The sequence below is a fragment of the Engystomops pustulosus genome, chromosome 6 (assembly GCF_040894005.1).
Source record: "Engystomops pustulosus chromosome 6, aEngPut4.maternal, whole genome shotgun sequence".
Classification (NCBI taxonomy): domain Eukaryota; kingdom Metazoa; phylum Chordata; class Amphibia; order Anura; family Leptodactylidae; genus Engystomops; species Engystomops pustulosus.
Genome location: NC_092416.1, coordinates 52,875,843 through 52,896,425, shown reverse-complemented (window position 1 = coordinate 52,896,425; position 20,583 = coordinate 52,875,843). Strand labels below are relative to the sequence as shown.

Below are 20,583 nucleotides of genomic sequence, written 5' to 3'. Positions count from 1 at the left end.
TGAAATTACAGAGGATATCCCACATCCTCACAGCCTATATTTTCTATCTTATGCTATTGAGTGGCTGATATGCATGAAATCCTCTGACTGAGAGGAGAATCTGGGGGTACAGGGTCTGGTAGTCACATTTAGAGGGCGGATTTGAGTTAATGGAGGTGTCTTATATCTGTCATGGATTTGTGGGACTTCTTTTTTCATAAATAACAGAATCTCCAGGTATTGTGGATATTAGATTGCAATAATAAGGGGGTCCCCTTTCTATTTTGGGTGAATGTCTCTCCGAATGTGCAATTTTGGGGTGTTTTGGCTGATTAGTCCTTAATAGAGGTGTGAAATATTTTATGGTGTAGATGTTGGGGTCCGAGGCTCTGTGTATACTGATTCTGGGGTGCAGGTTCTGTTGTTATTATTGGTGCCGTATTAATGATCAGCAATGATGTGATCACTGATAGATCCGGCAGAGGATGATGGAGACTATAGGGGGATGGGGAGCAGGGCGGAAATGCAGCAGGGAGGAGGCTGCTGCTGCTGGTGGTGGGGGGATGGAGGGAGGAAGGAAGGAGGGGCAGCTGCCTGCTATATGTCACCCTGCATCCAGACATTACATTTCTGCATCATTTATAGATCGTCTGCTGGATGCCAGGCATCTGCTCCGATGCTGATGGTGCAGGGCACTGCCATCCTGTGCATGCCTACTCTGAATGCTACCAAGATGTTCTCGGCTTGTCATCCATATTTGCTGTTAATTACCAAATGAGAAGTATTTTGGGCCCAGGATTCCTAAAAGACTGAAGTTGCTCTGTGTAGTTTGGCTTGTGCTCTGTCTGATGAGATCAGGATCATTGTATCACCAGAGTAAATTAATAGCCTTGTATTTTATCTCCAAAGATGCATTTATCTGACTTAAATGTTTAAACCAATACCCGTCTACATCATCGGTGTCCTTGGTCTTTTTCTTTAATTTTACAATATTAAGTCACCTATAAAAATATTCCATATGTCCTTGAATCACTTTCAATTTATGGGAAACATTTAGGGGTGTTCTGTTTATATATTCTGCCTATGCTTATTGTACATCACAAGTTGTTCAAGGCCTTGGAAAAGTTGGGTGACCATGTAGAGCTATATCATGGTAAAACCTTCTACAGTGGTTGCCCATTTAACCCTGAGAATGGTCAGTGACCTGAAAGACATGGTGGCGGTGTATATGTAGCCATTTCTGCAGGTTGTGTATTGTATTACAGCTCACCTCCATCTGTATTGGAGAGGAGCTGCACTACCACAGCTGTGGCGCTGTCGTTAGACGAAAGTGGTCACGTTTTTCTAATATTGTACAACTTGTTCAATGAGGGTTGTTGGAATAAAACAAAAGCAGCAAATTTCAGAAAGAAGCCATCGGTCTATGGCTGCAGGTTTTCTAAGCCTATTCACTGTCTTATTGGTGGAGGTTGTAGCAGGACGGTATTGGTAGTATTTGGCTCCGTTCTTGGTGGTTATTTTATGTGTATGCATCCCATGTCTAGATAGGCCAGCCCCTTTAACTACATAGAAATACCCTTCAAAGAGGTAGTCAGTCCACTTTGCTTATAGGTCATATTACTGAGTTGTGTCTGTATTGTGAATTGACGTGCAGATGGGATTATACTCAAATCTCTAATACAATCAGGGCATGCTGGGAATTGTAGTTTTCGCAGTTGATGGCAGAGCTCTCCTGATTGGGTACCTCTCAGTAGTCTTGACATCGCTACCCCTGGTGACACTTGGTCCAGTATTGATGGCGTGTGACTTTTCCATCTTCCTTTTCCCGCCATCCCCCTCCTCCTCTTCTTATTCTCACATCCACTGACGTCCTTCAAAAGTAGTAGGCAGGTCTTAGCAGCCGTAAGATAAGGAGAAAGTCACTTCTTATTTAGTTACTGCTGTTTGAATGTGAGATATAAGGAGTGATTTATTGGGAATTTTCCTTGACTTGAGCACACAAGGTTTTAGTTTACAGCCTTATGAATAAGTTATTCTGTGTAATGTGCTGGTTCTGTCCCTCTCCCTTGTAGCAGGGCACGTCTCAGCTTCCCGAGCACCGGCTATTGCAATGCGGTGAAAGTGGCTCGTAGTGGTTGTCTGGTCACTACAAGTTTCCCCCTTTCCATGGGATCGTTGATAACTTGCTGATCTGTTGATGAATGTAGCGGCCAGTCCATTGCTGTTCTAGTCTATAAGACATGAGCAAAGGGACTTGAAGCCTACAATGTATCTTATCTGTAGGTGTGAGGCAATGGGGTTTGTTGTAGACCTAGGGAGAAGCTAATTTTTCAGCCCCATTATTTCCTTGATGATACTTGCTTTACCGATCGCCTGCTACTAGCTGATGCTTCTCTATACTTCATCCAGTATCTTTTTAATGGGCATCAGTTTGTGACTGCTGTAGTGGTGCCATGTTGACACCATGGAGCTCATCAAGGGGGGTCAGTAATGGGATGCAGAGGCCACATGTTGTGTTGTCATGTCATTGCTGGGGCCTAGTAAGGAGAGTTATAAGCCAATGCTTGATGAAAATGGGGAATAGCGGCCCTCTGACCCGTGAATGTACCCTGTGTGCATAGCCATGTGAGAATATACTGGTAAAGCGGTCATGGACAAGATGACAATCTATGAATGAAAACATTCGGAGGGATTCTGAAATGTTTTGCCGTCTTGTCTGGCTCAGTACAAGTAAAACTTGCTCCTGGTGAGGTCTAACCAGTAGCTACTGTCATCTGTGGCTCTTGCCATTGTCTCGTATTGTCCATTTTGGTTATTAGAGTTTGAGAAATATTTTCGGTCTTCCAAGACTTGTGCTTCTGGTCCATTGAGTGTGTTTGCTATTGTAGCTTCAACCCATATCCGTGGACATTGCACACGCCCTGTGGTCAGGAGAGGTGCAGAGCCCTGACTTCTATTCTTGTATCTCTTCCCTTAGAAATGACTGTATAGAGTTGTGGTGTGAGAACTAGTTTCCGCCCTGATGTGTCATTTGGGAATGGTGGGCCGTATATTGATCCATTTGACCTCCAGGGAAAGGTTTAGCAGTGTACTATGTGATGAATGTTGCAGTAAATAGCCTTATGTGTGTCCCATTCACTGTATGATCACCCTGTGTGTTGTAGTACAGTGTACGGATCTGCCGGGGGGAGGATGACCACCCCTTTCCTGTTATTCTCTTACCGCTAATTATTGTATATCCTGATGCTCCGTGTATGGGGACTGCTGCTCAAGAGACTCACAATACACTTTGTTCTTCTTCTGTGTCTCTGACTTGTAGCTGATGGGGTAGAAATGCAGAGAATGAATGAGCTATTAGATCAGGTCACTGCTGTATCATTGGTCTCCAGTATCTAGCTCTTACCAGCAGTGCATGCTTGGAGTTGTAGTACTGCAGTAGTTTGATACCAGTGCTGTAGAGGTCTTCACCTTTTATAATGAGTGTGTTGGCGTCTTGGATGGAGCATCGGCTTGCACTGTTTAGCATTGCAAAGGACATTACAGGTATTACTCTGCATTTTGCCATTTCTTAGTGTTTTTTTCTTGATTAAAAAAATGTTTTAATTGTAGCAGAAAACACGTTGTTGCCTTACATTTCATTTGGGATGTGCGCTACGGAAGTAACTTCTATTGAGTGCGTTAACCCAACAGAAGTCAAGAGTTGACTCAAGTTTTTTGGGCTTGTTGTGACTGATTTGGCAAGCTCTGTGCAGCACTGTATAATCTGTGTGCGCTACATAAAGTTATTATTATAAATATTATTAACTGGTAATTAAAATTTCTTTTTGCATTTTTTTTTTTTTGTCGGCCGTATTAGCACTATTCTTTTTAGGGTATCCCACAGAAATGTGTGAGTGTGGTTTTCCTGGGATGGGTGTCCTTTTTTAGAATTCCCTTTTATGTAAAATCTCACCATTTTACTCCATAATTACATGAAAATGAGCAGAGACGAGTCACTTTTGGAGGCTGGATGCGGTGAGCATCCCTTCAGATATGCATGTTTTCTACATTGCCTAAAAAATGCTTTGAATATCATATTAAAGATGAGATCACTTCAGGCTTGTGTTTCTGTGATCTAGAGAACTGGAGATACATGAAGTTAGACTTTGGCAAAAATGTGAGCTTTAGATAAAGAGCTAATTCCTATCTTTTTTTACTGGTTCTCCGGTTCTGTAGCTCACCTGATGTGATCTACAAGAAGAGTTTCTTTTCCTTAATATGATACGAAGAGCATGTCTATAGCTACTATAGAGCCGAGAATAGGAAGATGGAGACAACTGAAGTGACGCTCCCCCTCCAGCTTGAAAAAAATTGCCTCTTCTCTTCTCATTTTCATGTAACTTTGGAGTAAAATGGCGAGATTTTAAAAGTGACTTGTCTCTGGCTGTACATGACCGCGTATTTTCACATTACTTTGGAGGAGATTTTTTAAAAGTTTACAGGGAATTCTAAAACGTAAACATCATATACTACCTAAGGGAGCTGGTAGTTTAGTAGGGTAAAAGCTGATGGTGTTCCTTTAAGAAAGTTGCACATGCTAATGATTTTCATGCTACGTAGAAGCCATTCTGTCAGACGCGGTGGATTGTTACATGTATGAGTCTTGATGGCCTCCCCCAAGGTCCCTTACACAACTATAGGATCTGCAAAGGAACAGGAACATAGAGATACATTGTAGCTGGTCTCTCTTCTGTGTGTTTCATTGTATAAGATGTTGTATTCTCTAATATAATTTGGGTAGGGATTACCGACTGATGGACATTGTTACTCTTTCAGGATGTGTCCTTATCCTGTCTAATATCTATCTTGTTATCTTTGAGTGTGTGCTGAATGGTTTAGGAGAAACTTTCTCCCTGAGCTGTTATATGCGGAGGATGTATCCCTCAGGATCTAGCAGACCTTCCAGTGATGTCTTTCTCACATTTATAGCTTTACAAAATTGTGTGGCTTCTTGCTAATGGCAAAGTCATGTAACCAGTTGTGAGTTTTAGAAGACTTGGTGACTGTAAGCAGGTTCGAAACATTCTTTCCCATGTAACACAATGTAGCTACAGTCCCTAAAAGTGGGGACTGTAATATAATAACTTGGCAGGTTAGGTATTTAGCCCTGTTATTTCATAGTTACAAAGTTTATTCGGTTGAAAAAAAGACACATGTCCATGAAGTGCAATCTAGAAATGGAAGGGATTGGATGAAGAAGGGATTTAGGGGAAACTATTCTATATAACATAACAGTTGAAGCTCTCTGCTGTCCCTACTGTGAGCAGCGCCTGAGGCAGGCTATTCCACAAATGGACAGTTCTCATATTAAAGAATCCCTGTCACTTCTGGTGATTAAACTTTGTTTTCTCCAGACAGAGACAGTGCCCCCTTGTCTTTTGATTTGATTTAACCTGAAAAAACATTTCACTATATTTTTTGTATGAAACATTCATCATTCATATATTTATATAAATTAATCATGTCTCCTCTTCGCTGCCTCTTTTATAGACTAAATAAATCTAGTTGTTTTAATCCTTCCTCATAGCTGAGACCCTCCTTACCCCTCATCATTTTTGTGGCTCTTTGTTGTACCCTCTCCAGCCCCAGGGCCTCCTTTTTATGGACTGGTGCCCAAAACTTTGATGTGTGTGTGTGGATAGGCTTGTACTTCCGTCTCCTGCATACTTCTGTATACTGTACGCTTCCTCTCTTGTATGTAGCGACAGAAATCATGACGTCATGAACCCTTTGGACTGGAATTTGCTTACATCTGAGATCACCGGCTCATTAAGCTTTTCCATGCTGTTGAATTGTGAAATAGTCTTGTGACTTAGTGGTAGATAAGCAGTTCCTATGGTCTGTTGTGTAAAGGCATTTCCTGAGGCTCTTGGAGCGGCTCCTAGCAGATGTAAACCCATCAGATTCAATGTGGTTACCCGACTATGGATGGTGTGGCTATGCTGGAATAATGAATATTCACTAAATAGATGACAGATATTTAATTTATATATAAATATATTATACAATTATTACATCTATTACCAAATCCTCAGTCAGAACTTGTACTCCACCCATCAGAGCAGCATTTCCCGGACTGAACAGACATGTTGAGTTCAGTCCAGTGATTCAAGGGTTGTTCTGGGAAATCCCGCCTGTGCTCTGAGAATTTTTCTTGGACCAAACCCGCTTGTGCGCAGCTGGAGTTAGGAACAGTCCACACAGCATCTTTTGCCTTGGATTTTTAGTCGGTAAACTAATGGGAATAGACGCTGTGTATCATGTGAATGGTCTCTTTAAAGGAACCTGAGCTAATAAATCACTATCAATATGTCTTGAATCTTACACCTTCCAATAATGTTTCTTTCATGGCCCAGGGTGGTGGCATCATCCAGAAAATCAACTCTGAATGTGATGTGTCAATTGTATGTATACAGTCAAGGAGGCTGGGAGCTCAGCACTGAAGTCAAGCTCAGACTTCTAGAGAGCTGGTTATGATGTCCCTGGATACATGACCAGAAAATTCAGTGTAGGCGGTGTCCTGCGGTCCAGAGAGCTGGACTTCATTAATAAACACGCTGCCTACTTGACTTTATACAGCTATTATATTGTTATCTGACTCTGACCTAACATCCTTGTAGGGGTTTATTAGGTAAATTTCTGCTGACATGTTCCTTTTACGGTATCCATTAAAGTAAACCTACAATGAGGCCTCTGCTCTAATCTGTAATTTGATAATCCTGGAACCTGACCTAATTTAGGACTCTAGGGTTAAATTACCCTAGGAGGTCTAAAATAATAAAAAAAAAAAAAGTTTAAAAAAATCTAAAAATTCAAATCCTTTCCCTAGAACACCTATAAAAAGAAATAAGTAAAACCATAAAAATGTTAGCTATTGATGTGTTCCAATATGTCCAAACTATCAAAAATAAAAATATAAAAACTTAATCGCTACTTTTTTGCCATTTTGCAGCACATGCAAATTTAATTTAAATTATCAAAAGGCCGTACAGTCCCCAATATGGTATCAATGAAAATGCTAGCTTGTCCTACAAGAAATGACACCTTACTCCGCCCCGTACAACATAGTGAAAAAGTTATTGCTGTCAGAACATGGCAAAACTAAGAATTTTAAGTTCACTGATAATTTCACTTTAAAGGGAACCTGTCACCAGGAGACCCATTTTTAGCACTCCCCCAGTCCCCACAGAGCATAGTACATACACTGCCAAAGTGTTTTTGTATTAAAAATTGGTTTTACAGAAAAAAAGATATATTATATTGTACCTTCCATTAGCATCTGCTGTGTGACTAGGCAGTTGCCAAATGGAAGGGTCTGGTAAGGAGCAGTTCCCCCCACCCTTGGGGAACAGCTACTCCATGTGACCTTTTCAAATATATGAAAACACCCATCACTGGGCTTAGCGACGCCCCCTGCTCCTCTACAGCCAATCCAGAGTGGGGGAGTTATTCATATATTTGAAAAGGTCACATGTTCCCCAAGGGTGGGGGGGAACTGTTCCTTTCCAGCCCCTCCCAAAAGGCAACTACCTAGTCACACAGCAGATGCTAATGAAAGGTACAATATAACATATCTCTTTTTCTGTAAAACCAATTTTTTAATACAAAAACACTTTGGCAGTGTATGTACTATGCTCTGTGGGGACTGGGGGAGTGCTAAAAATGGGTCTGCTGGTGACAGGTTCCCTTTAAGATTCACTGATCAGTAAGTTAGGCCCTATCCGGTGGAGAGGGCCTTACTTGTCTTTGTGGGAAAACCCCTTTTAAGGCAACCGGTTGGAAAGAATGGCTCTAATCTGAATGAACGTTGACCACCTTTAAGAATAGGCTGTTGGTATTAAATTGGTGAAGTTGGGGCCTCTTTTTATCTATTAATGAATGGAAACCAAATATATCAAGGAACCTATTATGGATAAATGTAGCGATGCTCTAAATATTCTGAAGAATTAGTCCCAACACAAGGCCTGACTAAAAGCAGTAGCCAAAAATTCAATACACGAGGACACTTGTATTACTTTGTTCTTCTTGCTGACCTGCACATTGGTGCCCGTAGTGATGGGACTGGTTCCTATCAGCGTGTCACCGGTCCCTGTCACTACTTTCAGTTACTTCCTTGTCCCCGGCTACTGGATGGATCAACCCATGAGGTGAACTCTGGAAAGTGAGTCATCATTTATTTATCTTGTGTAATTCCACCTTCCAGTCCGTGTGAAGTTATCATTAACCTGTATGGGCTGTCACACTGTGTCCACATAACTTCTTGTCATGAAGGTGTGAAGTCGCCTGCGTATCGGGAGGTGAGTGCCTGACTTATCCCTTTCTAGGAGCTGTGCGTCCGCTCATACCACCAGTTCTGTGGTTAGTCAGACTCCCTGTACAGTTGGGTAGAAAACTATGAATGGAGTTTAGAAAATCCGTTTTGATATGCTCTAAAATAATTCTGGATCCCTCTGTTCAGGATTCTTGTCTCTGTTGTATCAATGATCATCCAACCAGTGATGTGAATGGGTATTGTGTAATACTTCATGTCCCCACTTGTGGCGCTGCAGGGGATTACTCGCGTACTATTGGGTTTCCTCACTAATCGCAGCTGATTTCTGGAGATGCAGAGATCCTTCTCTTAAAGCTGTGTTTTATGGAACTCAGATGGAAAGAACTTGCCCTGTTCAGACACTTGATTTCTTTATCTGTTCAGATTCTCAGAAATCTGAATATCTGCGTATACAACGCTCCTATAAATAATCTGTGGTCCTTGTGTCATCGGTGTATGACTTCACTCACATGACATCACAATAAAAACTGTTCAAGCCGCAACCACGGGCAGGAATTGGACTGCTCTGAGTTTTTGGTCTTGGACAGTCACACACAGATCTGTGGAAAATATACGATATTACATGGACATAAACTATGTGCATTAAGGCTTATGCTGGAAATTCACAAACTGAAATGGACTAGTTTCTGATTTGTTAAAGTCGCCTTATAACCTTGCAGAGTATTCCCTGTTAGTCACCAGAAAGATTTTTTGAGTCAAAGGGATTTCCAAGGGTTTAAAATCATGGCTGCTTTTTTTTTTTTTTAATATATCTATATATCTACAGTAAGAAAAGATCCAAGCAGCACTATCAAAACAGAATAGGTAACAAAAATAAAAAGCGGGTGCACGCCTAAGAGGGCCGGGCATCAGGTCCTTCAATTATAAAGACAAAGGAAAAAAAGGTATTTTTTCACTACAATCCGGTGTGCTGCCTTTTTTTCCTTGGTCTATCTATCTATCTATGAATGGAAAAGGCAGGCAGCACTCCAAGGTTCAAATCAAACGTGAGTGTTTTTTTTATTGAAACGGGTAGCGACGTTTCGGTGTTGGACACCTTTTCTCAGGAGTCACTGTACTGTGCGGACTTGAACTTTTTCCTATCTATCGTGTGGCACCATTTTTGGAAGAAAGCAGCTATGTTTTTCATCCACTAGACACTATTCACACAATTGTATCTAGGCCAGTGATGTGGCCGCACAATTTGCAGCCAGAGGATGGCACCAAAAGAGGTCTATTGCACCCGATCACGGTGCGGTGAGCATGCGGTGCTGCTCGGCTGTGTGAATGAGGCCTTAAGCTCAGTCTAATTTAGTGCACACAAAAAATCGATTGCGTTGAGCTGCACTTGACACCCTGCCAAAACCTGCAGTTCAGAGTCGCCTTTCATCTATCTTTTTACAAGTACTTATCTACTTGAACTGTAGTAACTCCTAGAGAACGATTCTCAGAAAAGGAGATTTAGGTTTTGGAGGGAACAATGTAAAACAGCTATGTAAAATAATATTTTTTACAGTTTTTAGTTTTTAGATCCCATCCTGTACACAGGTGCCTGGAGGTTGCAACTGAAGCTTTGGCCATCTCTGGTGCCCAGTGGGTGCAATGGTTCGTAGTTGTGGGGTTCTGATGGATCTTTTCAGGAAAACAAGGCTGGGTTTCCGGGAAGGTGATCTAAGCTGCGGTGCCACACTGTGTGGTACATCACAGCGTGGCATACTACCAACGCCTGGAAAATCCATGCACATGAGCTATAGGATAAAGCTGTGGTTCTGAGGATTGTCCCCTGCAATTGTAACCATTGGGATAGTATGTATCCATACTACTACTACTACTACTACTACTACATACATAGTATGGATAGTATGTATCCATACTACTACTACTATAAATGTTATTCCTTCTACTGCGAGCTCCTCTGCCTATCCTCCCAGTATATTTGCCTATGGTGGATGCATGGCCCTATACTCCATTGTACCTGCTAGCATTGGGTGTGGCCAGAATGGCTGGCTGACTAATAAAGGAGCGTTCACATACTTTTTACTATAAAGTGTTATATATATATTTCATTTATTGCCATCTAAGTGCTTGTTCTATACAAGGGGGTATTTGTGCAGTTTGTTTTAACCTTTCTGGGCTTTGAGATTTCCGGAGACTTGGCCAATCCTGGCAATGGGATTGTTGGGTCACAACCAGTGGAACCGCAGTCCAGTCAGCTTTAGCGGCTGTGCTTGGTACTGCTGCTCTGACCCATTCATGTAGGTAGGATAGAGCTATGTGTAGTGCTGGCCACAGCTGCTGCAGAACGTACAAGGCTGTGTAAGGCAGGAGCATCCCAGAGTGGATACCTTCGTAGGAGTCAGGGAATTGGTGCAGCTCGCTATTGCTTTCAGGGAGTTTTGTACTGATGCTCTGGTCTTTTAGTATGACATGGGATTTTCCCTATGACCTAGGACTCCTAGCTGTGAAAGAGGAAATGCTGATGCAGTTCAAGGAGGAAGTTGACACCGGAAACCTTAATGGCTACTCTCATCTTCCCCTTTATCAGAGTGCCAGAATTTCATACCTCAGGTCTAGTGGAGAGGGTCCATCAGTAAAGGGACAGTCCAGTGTTTGTCAGGTGGAGAATCCTAGAGGTACATTATGGTAACTTTGGTGTGTAACCCCTTTAATCTTTCCTTCTGATGGATCTGATTGCTCAGATTGTTTCCCTCCGCTATATGGTGTAGTGCAGTCTGGTGTTCCTCACTTTCTTCATTTTAGGGTATTTTTAGAAGGTGACGATTTGTTATATGTGCCCCGGCCACAGCTCGGGTGATCTGAACTCTGCCCCATAGACATCTATGTCTCTTGGAGACTAGGTCATAGCAGTGAGACATTTAGGGTTCAGCGCTGTGTGAGTCACTTATGAGCGTCTCCCATGTCACTGCTCTTAGGTAATCGCTACAAGTGAAGGCACATTGCCCAGCGCCTCATCTGCTGACGACCTGTGATGTGACAAGCCTGCAGGGGGTGCACATGTAAGAGCAGGGCTGCGGGGACGTGCAATCTGCTGCTGTTTTCCTCTTCTCCCCTCCATAATATGAGGGATTTGCCTCTGTATTATCAGTCAGGGTAGTCCCAGTCTGGGACATTTAATAGATTCCTCTGTTCAGGACTGAAGTGACATTCAACAAGTGATGTACCTGCCTAGGTAAGAAATAGTCTATATTTTCTTATGTGTCAAGCCATTTAACCCATTTCTTCTATAGAGGCATCATGGTGGGCTTCTTAAATCATAAGGAGGATCAACATCACCTATTCAGTCTTGTGTAGAAATATCCCACTATTATATGAGAATGGGAAACTCCACTGACATTATGGGATTTCCTCTATAAGGGAGACGGGTTCTGTTTTCTGTAAGAAGGTGGAATCCCACAAATTCCTTATTCATTTATTCTGTATGTCCCTATTCATGTTATGAGCAGGACCCCCCATGATCAATGAAGCAGTCTTACTGCACCCCCGCTTCATTGATCAGCAAAGCAGAGGAGGAGTAGCAGAAAGGGGTCGCAGGTTACTATAGCTGTCGCTATGTCCTATGGTTCAGTGTGTGGAGGGATATTGATTCGTCTTCCCTGTGATTCCTTGTTGTAAAATGAAGGGTCAGGCCTCTGCTTTCTCCTTTTCCTGAATGTTCAGACGATGCTGTGTTCTTAACTTTGTCAGTTACAAATGTACTAAGTACATACAGTGCACCACTGGTTGTACAGCACACCTCCACAAAAATATGAGGTATCTGAATCATTAAAGTAGAAAATGAGCAAGATAAATATCCAATGCAAGATAAGATGCTACACACAACCTATAACAGGTATGTATATAAATGCCTGAGCAGACTAAGATCACAGATAAATAGTTAGGATAGCAAGAGAAGGGACATTAAAAAATGATCTGCATTACTGGTCAGTGCAAAGTAATAGGTACCTAGGTCAGTGCATCATGCTGTGTAGCGTCAGGGTGATTCAATAGTAGAAGGGGTGGAGGTAGCGTCTTGTGCAACTACTTAATAATATGAAAGGTTATTAAATCTAAGATTTTTTTTTGGATGGTGAATATTGGAATTGCTCAGCTGCCCCATCTTGGGAGTATTCCAGAACAATGATGTGTGGTAGGCCCATGTAGGTGAATGTAGTGTAGGTTCAGCTGCTGAAATAGGTGCTAAATGTTGGAAAAGGCTTTTAAACTGCAACAACAATTGCATTTGTTTGCAAGCATTAGTGCCATTCTTGTCCTAGATCTTGTAGCTCTTATTGCAGCTCATCCTAATGAATTGATAGACACAATGACCATTTGCTTATTTTGTGACTTGTGGTCTTTGCCGTTCTCATCTCTTGTAGCTGCTGTGACTCGCTGCTCCCCCTCCCCTCTCCGTAGACTTCCTGTGTTATCTGTCACCTCAGTGACTTTCTGTCCTTGTTGCTAGCAAGGTGGCATTCAGGGGGGAAGAAGCAGTAAAGGATGGAGGATAAGTGCCAAAGGAAGAGGAAGAACATTTGTGAACAGAGCCGTACATCATAAATGTTGTCATGTAGTAAGAGCAGCAGATTCCTGTGTAATATAAATGGAGCTGGTTGTGTTGTGGGAGGCAAATAGGTGCTGAATAACATGGTCTATAGTTCAGGGAATATTGGGACATGAAGGGTGATTCAAATGCACCAAGGAATTTGGGTCTAGAGGGGGTGGCAGATATTTGGCTTGGGCTGCTTCGTTATAATAAGAGCGGAACACCAGTCCTATGTGTTGGGACAAACCTATACCAGAAATCAGTACAAATATGGATGAGGGGGTATGAGCAGCTTCCCCTCTGAAGATCACATTGAAAGTGGCATGAGTCACACACATTAAAGGAGTTGTACCGAGGCTTATTATGCACTATATAATCCACTATCCACCAGAGAGATCAGCAATGTCTTTAGTGGGTGGGGTGTGACGGCTGGGACCACCACTGTTGACAAGGACTGATGTCTGATTTTGGCGGTCAAGCATGTGTCTTACTGCTCCATTCAATACTGTGGACGCATTGGAAGTTGCAGAGGTCTCTGGCACATTCACTGTGGATAGGGCTTTACTATCCCACTTGCTGGACCCTTTTAATGTCCCATGGGTATTAGTTATCTCAGGACGTCACTTTAGGTTTCCTCCGTACATCATGTGTCACCTTCTTACTTTGAAACTTTGGCTTTTTGTCGTTTTTCTTACTACTTTGTTTGGTAAATGTTTCTCTTCACTACTGCATCTATCATCCACCTTCCACTATCATCATGTTGTGTCTTTTATCTTTTGTATAAACCCATTTCCTTATTGATCTCCGTGAAGGCTTTCAACCTCCCGGGACGTTTATCCCCTTCTCCTTTTATTTTTGTCAGTGATCTTGTAAAATGAAAGTCACACCTGAAGCCTTGATCTCACATAAGCACAAAGTTCACGGGCGGAGGCGGCCATCACCTGCTGGGAGGAGGCCTTCCTTGTACTATTCCACTCGCTGATAATAATAGGGAGAAGGACACATAAAATAGTTTGTCAGTAGTAAAAAAAAAATCTAATATTTAGTATTTTATGTTGAATTGTGATAGTTGTTGATTTCTTATGAGTGGGTTTAGTACTACTTGGGGAACTGATACAGCTAGATGATGGGCGATCAGGAGGGGAATATTTCTATCTATAGGCCACCTCTGCAATGGATACATAAACCATGTCATAGCTCTGCAGTCTGCAGATGGGTTTGGCTCAATCCCATGTCATGAGGCTACTTGGAAGATGTGATATATAGGGAGCTAGCGTCTAAAAGGTGGCATTAGAGGCAAACCTATTTCTGTGTTCCTTTCCCAGAACTTGTGGTGATCTATAACTTCATACGCCGCACAGTCATGTCCGCCATCCTGACTGCTTAGGGGAACATTTTTCACACCATGATGATCACCAGAACTGACATAGTACTATAAGTGTAGTGTGACGTATGTTTGGGCCTGCACATGGACTGTCCGCGCTATGCTACGTCTGCGCTGTGATGTGGCCTATCATGTCCTTATTCCGTGGGCCCCATTCTTCTGCACCACTTCCTCATTGTGGGAATGGTTGCATTGTGTTCTGAGATAATACACTTGGGACCAGAGGTCGCACTAACATTTTTACTGAAGGGTAATAATACTCCTCTTACCATTTTTGAGGAGTATTTTTAGCCGATGAGGAGTATGAAAATTTTGGTAATACATATACACATCTCATAGGTGTTTATAATGTTAATAGATGCTATTTATACAAAAAGAATCATCTGTCTGCTCACTGCACACACACACTGGCACAACACAGCGCGCGCGCACACTCACAACACAGCGCACACACAACACAGCGCACACACAACACAGCGCACACACAACACAGCGCACACACAACACAGCGCACACACAACACAGCGCACACACAACACAGCGCACACACAACACAGCGCACACACAACACAGCGCACACACAACACAGCGCACACACAACACAGCGCACACACACAACGGCACAGGGCCGGCTCTAGGTTTGAGTAGGCCCCTGGGCAACAGAACCTCAGTGGGCCCCTTTGCTATAGCTCCCAAATTTTGTGGCAGATAACGTGTCCTATGTCCCCACTTTTGCCCCCTCTCCTAACCCCACTATGTGTTTTACATGTTATCATGTGTTTGGCTGCTTTGAAAGCCTTTTTCTTCATTGCTGGACACGTAAACAGCTGTGTTAACACTTTCACATTTGCATACATTTCTAACAATGAAAGAATACGATTTGAAAGCATCCAAACACATGGTAACATGAAAAACACATGCAATCTTACCCATACGTCCAAACACTGTGGGCCACATTTATCAAAAGTAGAGAAGCCTGTACTATGTGCAGTTTCATCACAAGTGCGGCAGATTCATCAAAACTGGGGCGCGTTCTTCATGAATCTGACGCCCCCTGCACTGCTCGGGGAGTGTCAACAACTTTTTTTTATGCACCTTTGACATAATTCGGTCAAGACGCAGTAAAAAATATGGAGCACAGTCCGACTCTGCACCAGAACACCCTGTTTTGTGCAGGATTTTGTGGTACAGCGGACACAGTAGCCGTGACACAATACTGTCGCAGACACTTCATAAATACATGTACAAGCAGTTTGCACCTTCTTTTCAGTGCAAAGTCAGACAGAAAACTGTCGCAGACACTTTAATAAATGTGCCTTGTGTGAATACACCGTCAGGGTTAATGTGAGAAGCATTGATAGAATGGCAGCAAGGACATAATTTGGAGGCAAGGTGACCTGGCAAATATAGTTAGGTGGTTGTACATGGCAAAGAGATAGGAGGTCAAGAGGAAGGGAGTGGTGGAACAGGTGGCACACAGGTAACATTGCAGGGGGCAGAAAGTGGGCATAAAAAAAACACAACCAACTCTGTCAGAGTCAAGACTGAAAGGGTTAATTGCACACACAGGGCTTGACTCCTACCATGCTGTCCTCCTCAGCGAGGTCACAGGGTCACCATACATCAAACAGGAGTGGGCTTTGCTTCCTGTCTGTTTCTACCTGAACGCTGATAATGCTGAGGCCGATCTGAGCAGCGCTGGTGGCTGGAGGCACTGAGTGCTCACAGTGGGAGGCTCGGCCATGGCCCGTACGGGAGTGCAGTGCACGGCTGTAACACACACTGAGGATGCAGAGAGTAACCGCTCTCTGTATCATTATTATATCCCTGTCACACACCTCCCCCGCCTTAAGTGGGCCCTGCACTGGCACAACACAGCACTCACTCACATACACATAGAGTGCAGTGTACCGCGGCTCACACTCACCCGGGATCACATAACTGCTGGCCACTGCTGCAGGCAGAGAGAATTGGAGCAGGACGAGTAGCAGCGGCTCACATGTCTCCCCTGGGTCCGGCGCTCACAGATCCCAGAGATCGCTGCATCCTGCTGAGCGGTCCCGCGCACGATGCAATCACTCTACTGCCATTCCCCTCCTATACAGTGCGCGCCGGGCCGTTCTGCCTGCGCGCTACACGGAATAATTGCCAAGCGTATCTTTACGCATGGCAATTATTTTGGGGGGTAATGGCGCCTCATCACGCGTCTATGACGCGTGGTGAGGCGTTAATGCGATCTTTGCTTGGGACTATGACAATACATTGTACACACAGATTTATTGGCAGTATAGAGAGTGCAAATATTTGTGCAGGTAGGTGATAGGCGCTGCTGCACATATTTTCATGGTCTGCTTCATAGTTGTCTCTGGATAGTTGTAAGGTGTTATAAGTGCAGTGTAACTAAGGGATGTTATGCGTCTCCATTCATTGTATCTGTCAGAGCTGGGTGAGCCGGTAAGCCACACATCAATTTTCCTAACTTCAACTCCACAGCCCTGTCACAAGTGCCTTGAGTTGCACCCCGCATGCTGCTGACAATAGATAATGGCTGGGTCATTGCTGCAGGCGTTCGGGTAGCAGTGAATGCAGCTGAAAAGCCCTCAAAGCTCCCGGGTCCTGCCGCTCCACTCTGTGCCCTGACTCCTGGTTGTATGTGCTGGAATCAGGACCCAGAGGAGACCCAGGAGTGGTAAGTACTTGTCAGCTGTACGGTACCTTTCCTGCTCCTGTCACAGCTCTGCTCTATGTCCTAATGTCACCACATACAAGATGCAGGCACAAGACTTGGAGCAGAGCACATGGAGGGGAGAACAGTGTGGTGCAGGGAGCCAGGAAAGGGGAGGATTTATTGTGTCTGCTGGGGGGGACTCCAGTATTATGGTGTACTATGCGGTCTGTCTATTGTCTGCTTTGAATGCAGTATTATGTTGCTATACTGTGGTGTTTATCATTTCTGGGGTGGCATTTTGTGTTGTACTGTAGTTGTTGGTGCATCTAGGGAACTGGTTACTGATGAGGCCTCTTAAATTTTAGTATAACCATATGGCCCTCAGACCAATATATGTTGTTCACCCCTGGCCTAAACTCTTAGATCAGGAGTAAGACGGACATTCAAAAGGAAATGTTTAATTTATTATAAATTTGTGAAATCCGAGTCGGACCATTTTATCACGACTGTGACTGTCAAAATGGTCACTACCTCTGACCCTGCAGGCCTGGTATCTGTACTGTATGTAAGCTTTGCTCTGGAAGGGCTCTATATTATGAAGTTTTCTCTCTTCCAGGTCTGCAGTAAACCAGCAGTGTGGAGACTGACATCACGAGATTGCAGCCATGCAGACTATTAAATGTGTGGTCGTCGGGGATGGTGCCGTTGGTAAAACATGTCTCTTAATTTCATACACAACAAACAAGTTTCCTTCAGAATATGTACCTACGGTAAGTCGGGTTATGTTTGCAGCCTTGGTAATCAAAATGGTTAATATCTCAGTCACAGTAAGGCCTAGTTCACACTTTGGGGCTTTCCGTTACATTTAGAAGAATGTAACACAAACTAAAACAAAAAAAAAAAATTATCTTCCATTATGTTTCTCTTATTAACGGCTGACAAAAAAACCCCGCTGACTTCTATTTAATTAAAGGTGAATGTAGTCTGCCAAACGCAGGTGTGAACATGGCCTAAGCTGATTGATGGATTGTTTTGTCACTAAAGACCAGGAAATAGTTAAAACTATAATTTGAGAGGGTCCAGTTTAAAAGAGAAAAAAATAAGGTCTTGGATATCTCATTGAGTGAAAGCTTTAGGGGCGAGGCGGGGGCTAAATTAGCAGCCATGGAACCGTTGGAAGTTTCCGGATCAGGTAGTAGGGTCTATTGATGGATGAGAGGCTGTGTTGTAAGGATAGGGGGCATGGAGCGGGGTAAGTAGCTTTTATTTTTCTATTTCTTCAGCCCTGCCCTCCTTTTATGGATTTGGCCCTAGTTCTCACCTGTTGTATGATCTGTAGCACCTGAATTCTTCCATGGTTAGATTGCTATCTTTATTAATATATGGAAATGCATGTCCTATTCAGTGCAGCCTGTTTATAGAACATTCCTCTGTAATGGATGGTAGCGCAGCATTATCTGACTACAACACTGTCCTCCTTTTCTAGGTATTCGACAACTACGCTGTCACAGTTATGATCGGTGGAGAACCCTACACTCTAGGACTATTTGACACAGCAGGTAACCCTGTCATGCCTGTATAAGACCAAAGTATGATTATATATTACTGATTTAATATCAGTAGCCCTTTAGCCTCACAGAGGCCAATTGGCTTCTTCAGGTGTATTGTGGCCTCTGTTCTTACTGCAGTGTGGACACATTCTCAGTGTATTCCATACAAAGGGGTTGTCTGAGGGTATAAAAAAAACGCGTCCTGCATGATACAACGAGAATAGGGACTTGTGCGTGTAGCTGAATGCAGCGTGGCTTCCGTGCCCCTGTTTGTCTACACGCAGCACTGGACGACAGGAGGCAAGTACATGTTTTTTTTTCTTTTTAACCCACCCCATCCTGGCAACCCAAGAGTTTTTTTTTTTAATACCCTTGGACAACCCCTTTAACATAAAAGGTCACCACTTTGTCATTCATTTGCCCTTCCTCCTCTAAATCTGTAGAAGAATGCACTGATTAGTTTAGTAAAGTTCCTCCCCTTGATGTATGACAGGTATGTATTTTTAGAGAGACATATGACTGGTATTCTGAGACATACAAATAGAGGTGATCCCCCGCAGACCCCCTGTACATGTATTCCCATACCCCTGGCAGTGTACAGTATATGGAATTACTGTGAATAATGAATGCCAAACTCTGCTTACAGGACAGGAAGATTACGATAGATTACGACCACTTAGCTATCCACAGACTGATGTCTTCCTCGTCTGCTTCTCCGTGGTTTCTCCATCTTCATTTGAAAATGTGAAAGAAAAGGTAATGTGCAGTTTTTATGTCACTTTGCCCATTGGATAAATCTTAATAGAATATATTGACCATTCAACTATTATGTAAATTTCAATGTGGTCAAGACTTTCTAAATACTATTTAAGGGAGTTGTCTGTAGTAGAGTATTCCTGCTGTATTCTGAATTAGGGTTATTTTCTTTACAGTGTCATAAATGTTTGCTGATCACTTCCTTATGACACTTTTTCCTGACCCTTATATTTTTTTTAGTGGGTACCTGAAATCACTCATCATTGTCCCAAGACTCCATTCTTGCTTGTCGGGACACAGATTGACTTAAGGGATGACCCCTCCACAATTGAGAAACTTGCAAAAAACAAACAGAAGCCAATCACTCCAGAGACAGCCGAGAAGCTGGCCCGAGACTTGAAGGCAGTGAAATACGTGGAGTGTTCTGCACTGACACAGGTAAGGAGGCCTCACATGTAACATGGGCTTCTTGGCTTTATTGCCTTCTGTTGCCAACTCCCTACCTCTTCTCTTGCTCCAAGATTGGGCAGACAGCCTTTATATCGTAAAAAAAAACTCTTGTGAGTATACATTGTTGGTGCATCAGTTTCTGAATTTCAGCTCCTTTATATATCGGAGCAATATAACAGCACATCTCTTATATTTGGTAATGCAGCTCATTGACTTCTTATACTGGCTTTTATTCCTCATGGATTGTTCATCCTTTGAATAGCAAAGATTGAACCCTAGTTAGAATCTGCAGCAGTAATCGACGTGTTGCAGATTCTAAACTTGCAGTGGAAATCCTGTGGATAGTAGTTGCATTCACTTTGCTGCTCGTTTAAAGTTACTGCAGGTCGGTGGAATGTGTCTTGCACCCTGGTAAGTTCTTTAACACTTTATATCGATTTCACCTTTTCAGATAGTGGAATTCGAGTGCTTTAGTTGGATAATTCTGACCGCTAGAGGACCACAGCATTCCTAGTATAAAGTACATGGGGGTTACCCTTACACCCTTTATAAGTCAATGATGTGGAGACTCGCATTGTTTCATACTTCCCGTTATCAATGTTTGCCGCTCCAGCACCATTGAAAACAGAAGTGGTTGAGTCACTTCAGGGTTATAGCGGGGTTTTGCAGGAAAGCCGGCTTTTTGAGAAGTAGTTAAGAAATAGCTTCTTGGTTGATTAAACTAGTCATGAATACAGCCCTCTGTACTGCCAAAAACCCCACTGTATTACATATATATGTCCCAGCACTAGACTGAATCACTTACCATGCAGTGTCCCTTTTCATGGACTGAAGACGCAGAAGATGGGACTCCTTACATCATAATGACATGATGCAACGAGTCCCTGCTTGCACGCTGTAACA

The 20,583-nt window shown here is 43.0% G+C and overlaps 1 protein-coding gene across 2 annotated transcripts in view; it reads left to right on the top strand.

Moving 5' to 3' along the window:
* Window positions 1-20,583, top strand: part of CDC42 (cell division cycle 42) — a 28,290-nt gene that overhangs the window by 673 nt on the left and 7,034 nt on the right. For both annotated transcript variants that reach the window (XM_072156110.1, XM_072156111.1), the window contains exons 2-5: window positions 17,541-17,694; window positions 18,411-18,483; window positions 19,121-19,230; window positions 19,471-19,668. In XM_072156110.1, the coding sequence (XP_072012211.1) occupies window positions 17,590-17,694; window positions 18,411-18,483; window positions 19,121-19,230; window positions 19,471-19,668 (486 nt within the window). In that variant the 5' untranslated portion in view covers window positions 17,541-17,589. The remainder of the gene's footprint in view (window positions 1-17,540; window positions 17,695-18,410; window positions 18,484-19,120; window positions 19,231-19,470; window positions 19,669-20,583) is intronic.